This window comes from Narcine bancroftii, chromosome 4 (genome assembly GCF_036971445.1).
Source record: "Narcine bancroftii isolate sNarBan1 chromosome 4, sNarBan1.hap1, whole genome shotgun sequence".
Classification (NCBI taxonomy): domain Eukaryota; kingdom Metazoa; phylum Chordata; class Chondrichthyes; order Torpediniformes; family Narcinidae; genus Narcine; species Narcine bancroftii.
Window position 1 is genome coordinate 289,038,067 of NC_091472.1, and position 12,159 is coordinate 289,050,225.

Consider the following 12,159-nt stretch of genomic DNA (forward strand, 5'->3'; position numbering starts at 1 on the left):
AACAGTACTGCTCACCGGTAGGGCGTGGCATTCAGGTGGTCAGTCAGATGATCGGTCGGTGGTCTTCCTGGCTGGGCACTGTTGATGTGGTACTGTCATCTGCTCGAGCAAAGCGCAGGCATCCTTCTTCACCACCCATAGCAGGTCTGCTTGGGCAGCGTCCTTCCTGGGGTCATATATAAATTCTGGTTTTGTTGAGGATATTGAGAGGAAAATATCATTTTAATGACAGAACAAGTGGTAATCATGCTTGATGGTCTACTATGGACCAATTTAATATGCATGACAGCACAAAACTATTACAGCTCCAATCAGTGGTTTAGTACAAACACCAGCAACCCAGGTTCGAATCCAATTCTCTCTATAAGGAGTTTGTATATTCTCCCTGTGACAGTGTGAGTTTCCACTGGGTACTCCAGTTGCCTCCCACATGCCAAAGACGTACAATGTTCATTGGTCACATGGGTGTATTTGGGTTGTACAGACTCATGGGCTTGAAGAGCCCATGACTGTGCTGTAAGTTAAAATGTATTTACAGTAGTGATCATATTTTGACTATCTGCTGAGGTTCAAAGAGAGGTTGTAGCTGTAATTAAAAATGGGCTGCAACATGATCCAGATATTCAAGAGCAGCTGAGAACAAGACAATGAGAGCACATAAAGAAGATACAAATGGTATGAGAACAGCAAAAAGTGGAGTCCCTAAAAAGAGAAGAATACCTTCACTGAAATGTGTCAAGAACGGTCCCTCTTGGGCATTTATGTCAAGAATTCTCTAAAAACTTAGTTTATGTATTTTGGAGAGAGATTTCTCTGGAAACGAATGCTATAAATAAATTGGATTGTAATGCGAGAATGAATTTTTTAAATATCTAATCATTTTCACCAAAGAATATTGCCAAATTAAATGATAATATTTCAAAAAAATTTTAAGAAGTAGTCATTTGCACAGCTTGCTCCCGAATGTATTATTGAACTGGAAGGTCTGCAGATTAAAGTAAATACTGAATTCATCAGTGACCTATAGTCTCTGCATAGCTGAAGGAAAAGTCTTGCTTGCAAGGAGATGGGAAGGTCAACTCTTCCTCGTTCTGTACCTTAAAAGGAGCAGAAGTTTGAGTTTGGAAGTCTTTGAGAGTTTATGGGCGGCACTCCTTAAGGACCTCATCAAGCAGCTATTTTGAAAGTTCACCTCTTTGAATGCAATTTGTTCAAGCTTGATCACTGATCAGAATCTTATTCTCACCCGAACAATAACAGTATATTACCATCCATTACTTCCCACTGTATTGCTTATATTTTTGAAAGGGAGTCCAGCTCGAAATTTCAGAGCCAACTTTTGAGTAATTTGGTTAATTTTTCATAACAGCTCATGTTGCTTCATGTTCATTGAAACCAAGCTTGAATGAAAACATGAAATGATTTCAATTGAAATGTGTGCATTTTTAATTTTCCTAACCTTCATTTCTTCGATTATATATTTGTTCTCAGAATATAGATATATATATTTTTTCAGTTCATTTACATTAGAAATGATTTGAACCTTTTTTCCCCCAGGGGATTATGTGGTCACCACTGACATTTTAAATTGAACATAGATGGAGATTCTCACCATATACTCTGTCTATAATTTTTACAAATGTGTGTGGAATTAAACTACCACTGGCTGCAAACAAAGCAAATCCAGCCTTATCATACTCTCCTCTTTGCTGAAATATCCCCAGCACCTTAGAGAATCTTTCTGAAGTAAATTTTGTCTGGAATAAATCAATTTTCAACCATATTAGTGCTAAGAGGGAGGGGAAAAAGGGCAATCTGATCTAATTTCCAGGCAAAAGATGTTGTTTTAAAAAGCAGTGAACAGCCCTGAAAAATTATATTTTAGTATCATCTTCATCAGGTCTCTTGCAAAATTTAGAAAATGTGCTTTCTTTTATTAATTGATCTCTTATCTACTTTCAGCTTTCGTTTTTCACCATAACAGTTTTTTAATTTATGGATCACTGGAGGAGCCGACAATACACAATTGGTCTTGCGTCAGTCATGTCTCAGTATTTCTTGCCTTGATTATCAATATGGTCTTTGCTGCTAGTGGATATGGAACTTTCACAGGCTACACTCAAGGTAGGAGGATATATTACCTTAAAGAACAAATGGTAGAATTTTTATAAAGTTTCTTTGATCTATGATTCAAACTTCAGAAGAATGGGAAAGATCTTACAAAAATATATTAAATTTGGCAGCTTGGTGAATGTAGCAGTTAGCACAGTGCGACTACATTGCCAGTAAACCCAGGTTTGAGTCCACTACTCTCTGTAAGGAGCTGGTATGTTCTTCCCATGTTCATGTGGATATCCTCCAGGTGTTCCCCCTCACTCTCCCCCCAATGTTCCAAATATGTACGGGATAGAAGATAAATAGGTCACATGAGTGTATTTGCGCAGTGTGGGCCCATGTTACCTTGCTGCATCTTTAAATTAAAATGAAATTTAAAATAAAATTAAATAGCAAGAATGCCAGCTGGTACAAAGGAATGATTTTTAGTCCTGGATAAACACTTTCCATGCATTGTAGTCTGCTTCGACAGCTCCACAACTTGACATGGTCCACTCCTGCACTTCATCCTCCACCAAATCCACACATTCATCTGCCAGCTCTATGCTCCATCAAGGATCAGAAGGTCACCTCCCTGGAGACTGCTGCCAGTGTGACCTCCGATATGGGTCCCTCTTTGGCCCCACCAGGTTTGAGCCCCAATGCAGAACTCCACCTGGGCCATGGCGACCCACAGTACCAAGCCTCCATTGCAAATTGCCACCCTGCCCTGATGGCCCACAAAAGCGAGCCTCCAACGCAGGGGTCCATCTTTCCCCCCAGTGTCCCACAGGCCTGATCCTCCATCGTGACCTCTCACCCTGGCTCCAGTGGCCCACAACATTGAGCCTCCATTGCAAACTCTCACCCTGGCCCTGGCGAATGACATAACCAAGCCTCTGACGTGAACTCTTTCTTAGACCCCTCTCACCCTCCCCCCTCTGACTTCCCCAAGTCTTCCCTCCCTTCCTTAGATTCTTCCTACCCTCCACCTTCTAATCCACCCCATCCTCCATCTCACGTACCCCCCCGACCTCCTCCAACCCATTGATCCATCCAACACCAGCCAGGTCTTCACCATCCCATCTGACCTACCCCTCTTGGAGATGAAATGCTCTTTTCTCAGTAGAGGCCCCACTTTCATCCTTCTTCACTCACATCTCAACAAGTCCCATTCATACCACGATGCTGAAATGACAGCTCCATCTCTGTGCCTACATCTATAATCAGGATTCTCAATTCCCCACTTTAAACCTTCTTTCTCCTCCTGGAAACCTCGTTCTGGTCTTCTGTTTGCTCAAGGCCTTTAAATTTCCAAATGCCACCATGACATCAACTGTCTTGATGTCACTACATCCATCACTCATTCCTCAGAATGCCTTACCCTCCAGTCTCTCAGTTCCAATCCCAACTTCACCATCAAATGCACAGACAAGGGTGGTGCTGTTGTGGTCTGGTGCAATGAGCTCTATAAGCAGATGAAAACTCTCAGATATATCCCCCTTACTTATCCCTCCAACAGGACCCCACCAAAATTCATCAAACCACTGTATCTTGCACTCATAACTTCCGGTCATCTCCCTGGCACAGCCTCCAACTTCATTGTTTCTCAACCCCACACTGTTCAGTTCTACCTCCTACCCAAGATCCACAAACCCAATAGTCCCGGCAGACCCTTTGTTTCCACGTGTTCCTGGCCTACCGGTCTGGTATCCGCTTACCGTGACTCTGCTTTGTCCCCTGTGATCCAGTCCCTCGAACCAACATCTGTGATACTTCACATGGCCTCCATCACTTCCGATTTCCTGAACTCGACTGCTTCATCTTCACCGTGGATATCCAATCATATACACCTCCATCCCTCATAGTGAAGCCTCAAAGCCCTTTGTTTCTTTCTCGAGAACAGAGTCAGCCAGTTACCTCCGCCACCACCTTCCTCCGGCTGGCAGAACTTGTTCTCACCCTCTTCTCCTTTGACTCATCCCACTTTCTGTCACTAACGTGGTTCGCAGTGGTATTAAATAAAAAAATTATCTTTAAAAAAAAGAGATCCAATGAAGATTTTCAGAATTCAGAAATATTGCAAGAACAAAGATAATTGGATTCACTCATTGCTAAGAGTGAGAGGTTTTGATTATCCCCTTCGAACAATTGGAAGCTGGATAAAAACTTGGTTTTGTAACTGTTTTTTTTTAACCTGTTAATGACATTTGACCTAAGGACTGTAGCATTTGGAATTCAATTAATGATAACAAAATTGTGATATTATCTGAACGTAAGGAGCTAACTAACCCGATAGCACCCATCCAGTTGAATGTTTTAGTGGTACATATAAAGGTCATCGACTTTACTTTGTACTGTTTCAGCAGTGGATAGCATGCTTTATTTGTTGGTCTTTATGGCATTTTAAATTTGATTTAAAAATTGGAAAATACAAATATTGAAAAAAAGAAAACATTCTCTAAATTGCAAAGTAATGTTGAACATAAAGAATGGTGTTCTTGATCTTAAATTATTAACTATTTAAAGCACAATTTTGCACCAATTCAAGAGAACTCAGGACTATTTGAAATCTCTTCAGAGTGAGAACATATTTCATGTGGAAGAATTCTAATGCTTTAACTCATTTTGATTGAATTGAAAATCAATTGGGAACCCTTCCTTTTTTAAACCTTATAGGCGATCTATTTGAAAATTATTGCAAAGATGATAATTGGGCTACCACTGGAAGGTGCCTGTTTGGACTAACCGTCATTCTGACATACCCAATTGAGTGCTTTGTGACACGTGAAGTAAGTTAACTGCTAAGTATTTTTTTGTGTGAAATTACTTTTGTGAATGTCTTGACAGAAGTTTCAGAGTTTACTTCGAGGTGTACAATGTTTCTTCCAGCTCAAATGTAACCTATTTTTAATACAAGGTAGGTAGAGAGTGAACAGAGTTCTTTCTTTACATTAAATATTTTGTAATTGTGTTCATCTTTAGTGCAAATTGCTTCCAATGCCCATTATAGGTGGTTATGAAATAACTATTTTTGCTCTGTGGAGATTTTGATATCATCAACTCTTTAATCACAAGGCCATTTAATTCCATCTTTGGAACATACCTAATGCCTCAGTGCACTTACTCTCAAAACCTGAACCCTTAGACATTTCAATTCCTGCTCTCCTGGCTGCAGTCACTCTTCCTAAAATACCTTCCCTCCAACACCAACTCCTTGTGCACTCTGTAAACTTGAGCCCCTCCGAACCTCTGCTACAACTACCAAAGTTCCATCATCCAACAAGTTCCCTTGACCTATTGTTTGTTGACCTGAACCGTCTCCTAGTTTCAGAGCCAAAGGGTGGTGGGTGGGGGGGGCATTTGCGGGCCCAAACAAGGTATCATGACCACCCCCCCCCCCACCCCCACCCATGATAGGGTGGCCAGATTTCTGGTTTTAGGCCAGATAGTGCGGCTTTGGAGTAATCTGTCCTCCAACCAGTCCCACCTCAAGCCAGATGTTAATTTGCCCTCCATTTGGGGTTGAGGCAGAAAGAGGGCACTTACCCTTAAGGCCGTGCGTGGCCATGTTCCTTCTTGCACACATGCACTAGTGCCAGCTGGATTGGAGTACCGGGGCCACAAGCATAACTTCCCTCGGAGGAGGACCTCCAGTACTCCAATCCATTGTGCATGCATGCCAAAAGAAACATGGCCATGCATGGTCTACAGACCACGGGATGCCACGTTTAACATGGTAAGTACCCCAAGCTGAGCAAGTTTACAATTGTCATATTGTGCCCCCCACGGTTGCCCTAATGTCCTCCTGCTAAGACTTGTTCTGGTGCCAACCCTAAGTAAATCTATATCTTGAATTTAAAATTTTCATGCTGTTTATCCTACCCTAGATTCTCTCTGTGCTCTTCCACCTTTTATTCTTGGTCTATCAATAATTTTAGCGAGTTGCGTTTGATGGATCTCTCTCTCCAGCTGACTATGCTTTAAACATCCCTAAACAACTTTGGGTCTTCAATTAAATTTTAAGAATCTTTTTAACTTTCAATTTTGAACAATCATTTTCAGCGATCTTGGGATGTTTCTGTTGGTCATTGTTAAATTTGACAATGTATGGACATGACTGGTAATACCAGTATTTACAGTTCAATCTTAATTGCCCTAAACTGAAGAGATAATTATGAGGCAACATTATTGTACATGCAGTCATACATTGGCTAGACCATACAAGGATAACTGATGTCTTTCCCTAAACCAGATTCAGTATGCAGTTTATTTTTAATCAAAAATCCAATCATTTCATGGTTACCAATTCTAAAACCATAAAACCTCATTTTTCATTTCCAGATTGTTTCCATATTCACTTATACCACATTAAATATGCTCGATTGAATGGAACTCTTAACAACTTTATGGAAAACAACTCAGATTTTCTCAATTTTAATTTAACTCTTTTCCCATGATGCATGCTTTTGTTTGTAGTGCAAGTAAGATTTTAACACAGGGAGACTCCAAAATTAACAGTGCACTTGGACAGAATACAATAAAGTATTGTATTCTGTCAACTTAATTTGGAGTTTGGAAATAAACTAATTAGCTGAATTCTCCACCAATACCTCAACACAAACACAAAACTGCATGACACTTGGATTAAGGAGTGAGTGCAAAACTATTCATTTGCCGATCTTGATTAGCATTCCACTTGCAGTTGAGCTAATGTTTGCCTGAGTTCTTCTCTTACCTTGCAATAGTATTTGGACCCTCGTTAAATTAGTTTGGAAATATTTTTTCATCAACATATATTCCTTCCTTCCAGAGTCTACAGGATAATTTATATTGGCAGCTGTATAAACTCTTCTTTGTAATTTTGTTGAATTCTATCAGTAGTTGGCTCAAATACACCAAACTTTCTCCATTTGGTCACAGCCTGCAAATGGATCATTTCACACATCATAATGCCTTTGCATTTTCTGGTACTTGATGTTAGAAATGCAAACAATTTATTGTTAAAGAGGGGAAAATTTGACTCTTTCATCACTTCTCATTGCCAACAGAGGGATGCCATCTATCACACAACCTGTCCTTTACTTTTGATCTGTGAACACTGCATTCCTTTTATCGCAATGCAAAATGGATTTTATAAGCACAACAAAATGTAAATATGTTGTCTTTTTGATTTAAAAATAGATAGGCTATTGACAATTTATAAGCCATGATTGTATTTAATAATTGCCCAGATTTTGTAGTTGCATACCATGAAATTTTGGGAATTCTATCCATGCGTAGTTCAGTGTTCAAATCTCAAAGATCCTTTCATTGCTTAGCTTGGTTTTGTTGCAACTCCTGAAAATTTTAGATTCTTCAAAGCTAGTCTTGCTTAGCAAATTCTCCACCCCAAAAACGCCAAATTGATATCCCTTATGAACCGTATTTTAAAATTAGGGATTTTTATGTTTTATTTTTAAAAAAGCAAAAGTCATACTGTATCAACACAATAAAATAATGCACAGGAAATGCCATGGAGATAGAAACAGAGGATCAAGCTATTTCAATGCTCACTGGAGAGAAAAGAAGGATCAAAATATTTCAAATTCTTAATCATGACTAAATCTGGTCTTTATTTTGTGTTCCATAAAAGGCGTAAATCTTACGTGCTCCGCAATAAGTCTGTAATAAGGCAGTAATGAGATTAAGTGCAGCGAGAGCTTATTAACATGGCTGCTGCAGATGAGGAATCCCATTGAACTTGTACTTTACAGCAGAGGTAGGAAAAAAAGAGGGGAGGGCAAGATTTTTGTGGGCAGTTTTGTTTAGGGTGACAAAGCACGGTTGCTTTGTGGCTGACTAGTGTAATCCAAGCAATGTATTCATCAAGTAGATAATTAACTTACATTTTCAACTGAATACAATCTTGAAGATTTCATGTAATCAGTGTACACCAGAACTCAAAATAAAGTAAATAATTTTTAATTTAAATGTAGATATTCAGCACAGTAACAAAGCCCTTTCAGCCTGTGCCATCCAATTACACCCAATTAACCTACAACCACCGTTCCCTCTAAGCTGTGTGTATGTGTACACGTTTTGGAACCAGCTCACAAAGGAAATTAATGTGCGCACAAAAGGTTAGTGACCTAAAATAATGTAATCATTCCAATAATCTCTGAGGTAACTGTTTCCTGTTAACTCGTTAGTCGGTTTTTCAATTCACACATTTGCACATCACAAAATTATCTTGAAACAATTTCAAGTTTACATTTGTACAAGCAAGCATTCAGTGCACACATACTTTTGTCTCAGGAGAAAAGTTTGCACAACATAGGATTTTTTTTGTGCACACTGACTACTAAAAATTAGAGGGAGCGTTGCCTACAACCCCCAGTACATTTTGAAGGGTGGGAGAAACCAGGAACATCCAGAGCAAACCCACGCAGACATGGAGAGAAGGTACAAACTCCTTACAGAGAGCACAGGATTCGAACCAAGGTCCCGATTACTAGAGCCATAGAAGTGTCACGCTAACCGCTAATGTTGGTAGATTAGTAAATAGTTACAATTATATTTACCTTTTTTTTATTGCTACGTGTTACATGCTTCTCTTCCCTTTATACCCATAATTGTGTAGCCAAGATAGGCTTCAATGTAATCTATAAATTTGTTGATGTCACCACCTTTGTCTGCTATAAAGCAGTATTGAAGAGTCAGAATACAGGATGGAGATCAAGAATCTGGTTGTGTGTAGTGCTTGAACAACAAAGCTTGCTCAATGTCAGCAATATCAAGGAGCTTATTGTGGATTTTAGCAAAGAGATGCTGAGGGACCACACCCCTGCCATCTTTAGTAGGGTCAGTAGCTTCTGGTTCAAGATCAAAATTCAAGATTCAATTTATTGTCATGTAAATAAAACAGAAATGGTTTTTACCTGCTATAAGGCTGATCGATTAGCCATCGGCAGAAATTGCCTGAAGCACTTCTTACAGGCAGAGAAAATAGAGATTCCCCCAGAATCACTGAGTGTCCATAGATTCACCTCCAGCACCTCCACAGTCACACAGAGTCCAGTCCAAACCATTGGCAACCCGAGCACCAGATCTGAACCTTCGACACAATCTGGAACCCTTCAGCACCTTCGGCACCCCTTTGCATCCCGGTTCCGATACCTGGTACCCCTTCAGCCATTGTGCCAGCCTCCAGCAGCCTCCGTGGGTTCCTCGCCTTGAGTTGCCAGCAGCCCACCACATACATGGATCATTCAGCCGCAGAGCCCCCTCACTGATTCGCTAGTTCCTGGATATCCACATATTGGAAGACCTCTGATGGGATCAGCAATTGAGGCAATCATGAATAAAGCATACCAATACCTGTACTTTACAAGGCATTTGAGGAGATTTGGCTATCAAACTTCTGCAGGTGTATACCGACTGGTTCCATCACAGGCTGGTTTGGAAACTTGAATGCTCAGGAATGCAGAGGGTTGCAGAAAGTGGAAGGCCTTTCCTAGTCCATTGTGGGCACCAAAGTCCATCTATCAAAGGCATCAAAATGAAGCACCATCTCATGAAGGCAGCCAACATCATAAAGGATCCCTATTACCCTGGTCACACTTCCTCCTGGCTACTATCTTTAGGCAGAAGGCACAGAAGCCTGAAGTCCAGCACCTCTAGGTCTATGAACAGTTTTGATTTGTAACAGCAATCAGCCTCATGAACGACCCTGTACTACCCTAACCCCAAGGACCACCAAAGAGCAGTCTGCAATATTGAAACACCATTTCTTTTGTTGCACTACTGCAACTGTGAATATTTATTCCTTTACATTTTTTATTTTTGTTTATTTTGGCATATTTAATTTAATTTGTACTTTTTATTAAGTGTTTTATGTAACCATGTAATGCAGCGAGCAAGCATTTCATTGCATCTGTACAGTGTATTTACGTGTTCGGCAATTAGGGTGGCCATTCCAAAGGAGGACATGGTCATAGGTTACTGTGTGTGTGTGTGTGTGTGTGTGTGTGTGTGTGTGTGTGTGTGTGTGTGTGTGTGTGTGTGTGTGTGTGTGTGTGTGTGTGTGTGTGTGTGTGTGTGTGTGTGTGTGTGTGCGCGTGTGTGTGTGTGTGTGTGCGTGCGTGCGTGCGTGCGTGCGTGCGTGCGTGCGTATTTGTTGTTTAAACGGTATTACTAACATAACAAATGCAAATACACTATATGGTAACCTATGACCATGCCCTCCTTCAGAATGGCTGTCCTAATATTGGCAATAAACTCATCAACTCCAACAGGTAAACTTCAGCTGAAATACTCTTAATAAGTTTTGATAAAAGGAACTGTTTTTCTTCTGCAGGTTATTGGAAACTTATTCTTTGCTGGGACCCTCTCAACTGTTTGTCATGTTGTTGTGACCATCAGTATAGTTGCTGCAGTCATGGCCATTTCACTATTCGTCGATTGCCTTGGGATAGTTTTGGAATTAAATGTGAGTAAATAAACATTCTACTTTAAGGAATCTGCTGCTGCTCCGTGTAAACTTAAAGTCACAAAATGCATTTCTCATATTCTATCCAGGCTCAACATTTCCGGTGCCAGCTTTCATTTTTAATCATTTATAGCCCCTTTGCTTTCTTTTTTCTTTTTCAATATTTTTATTGAAATCAAAGTTCCACATCGAAAAATACAGAGTACATAAGAACACTTATTACAAGTCAAAAAAATTGTACTTTGCTCTAGCTCATACCAATATAGCCCCTTTTCTGCTCCTCTTGATCTCACTCAGCCAATTCCCATTAAAATATTCAAACATTTCTAATCAGCTTCATTTATCTGTAGCAAACATACCAGGCCTGACCTCTTCAGGTACTCTCCATTACACCCTCATTGCAATCCTTCACAGGCTCTCCACACCTTTTGATTTCACCTGCTCCTTCCCCTTACAACTACTTCAATTCTTTAGACAAGCACCAAATTCCTCAATTATTCACAAAATATTTTCACTGCTAACATTTTCACGTTACTGCAATGCAATCACCAAAATCAATTTCTACCACATGCAGCCCAGCTACTTTATCTATGCCCAGCCTTTTTGGATTCCATCAGGCTACAGGCCCGCAATGGTATTGAACTGGACATGGAAAATGTGGCAAATGTCTGCTATCTTTAATTGATTTGATCACACTTTCAATCTTTAACACTTCTTCTAGAGTACAACTAAATACAACTTCCATTATTTGTCCTCCTGTTCTACTCACCTTCTATTTATCAGACTGGTACTTCTACATCTAATATGGAAACAGAAAAATACTTGGAGGAACAGCATTATTCCTTTCAGCTGTGGTCATGGTTTTGATCTGATTTAAGTTACTTAAAACTGCAATGACCTTTTGGACCCCTTATCAAAATTAAACCGATGCTAGATTTTGTCTGATAATGGCATGAAATGATGTGGGATAATTGCTGTATTATAAGGGTGACACTAATGACAATTATTTTGGTGATTGTTATGGAACTGGTTTTGGTCAGAGAAGGCCCTTTCATTAATTTATCCCATTCTTGCCTGTGAACTACAGTCATTTAATGCCCATTAATGTTTCAGGCTGAAGCAGGAAGTAATTAAGTCCATTAATCATTCCATCACATGGAAAACAAAAGCACAAAGATGCAATCTCTAACATCCAACTTAAAAGTGTCCAAGTTCAGGAATAAATTTTATTTGGTATCACTTCAAATAATTATCGTCCGCATACAATGAGGGACAAAACTCAATATCTGCATTTTTAAATGGGACATTAATTATTAAATTAGTGTCAAAAATTCTGCTATCACCAATCCCTATTGTGTATAATTTGTTACGTTTTGTCTCAGTTCTAGGCTTAGTTTAAGAATTAATTTAGTAATAGTGTTTCTTGTTCAGCTAAGTGTTCATTGCATATCAGAATTCTTTGAAGAAGAATTGCACTCCTGTAAATTTTTTAAGTTGCTAGTTTTATTTTATGACATCAAGGTGTTTTATATACATATGTATAAACCTGGATTTAAGTTCCTGTGTTTATATTTAAGTTTATACATTTGTTTATC

At 39.6% G+C, this 12,159-nt stretch overlaps 1 protein-coding gene across 3 annotated transcripts in view; it reads left to right on the forward strand.

Annotated features, from left to right (window-relative positions):
- Positions 1-12,159, forward strand: part of slc38a11 (solute carrier family 38 member 11) — a 77,937-nt gene that overhangs the window by 57,662 nt on the left and 8,116 nt on the right. For all 3 annotated transcript variants that reach the window (XM_069930526.1, XM_069930523.1, XM_069930525.1), the window contains 3 exons: positions 1,963-2,124; positions 4,774-4,886; positions 10,433-10,564. In XM_069930526.1, coding sequence (XP_069786627.1) covers positions 1,963-2,124; positions 4,774-4,886; positions 10,433-10,564 — 407 coding nt within the window. The remainder of the gene's footprint in view (positions 1-1,962; positions 2,125-4,773; positions 4,887-10,432; positions 10,565-12,159) is intronic.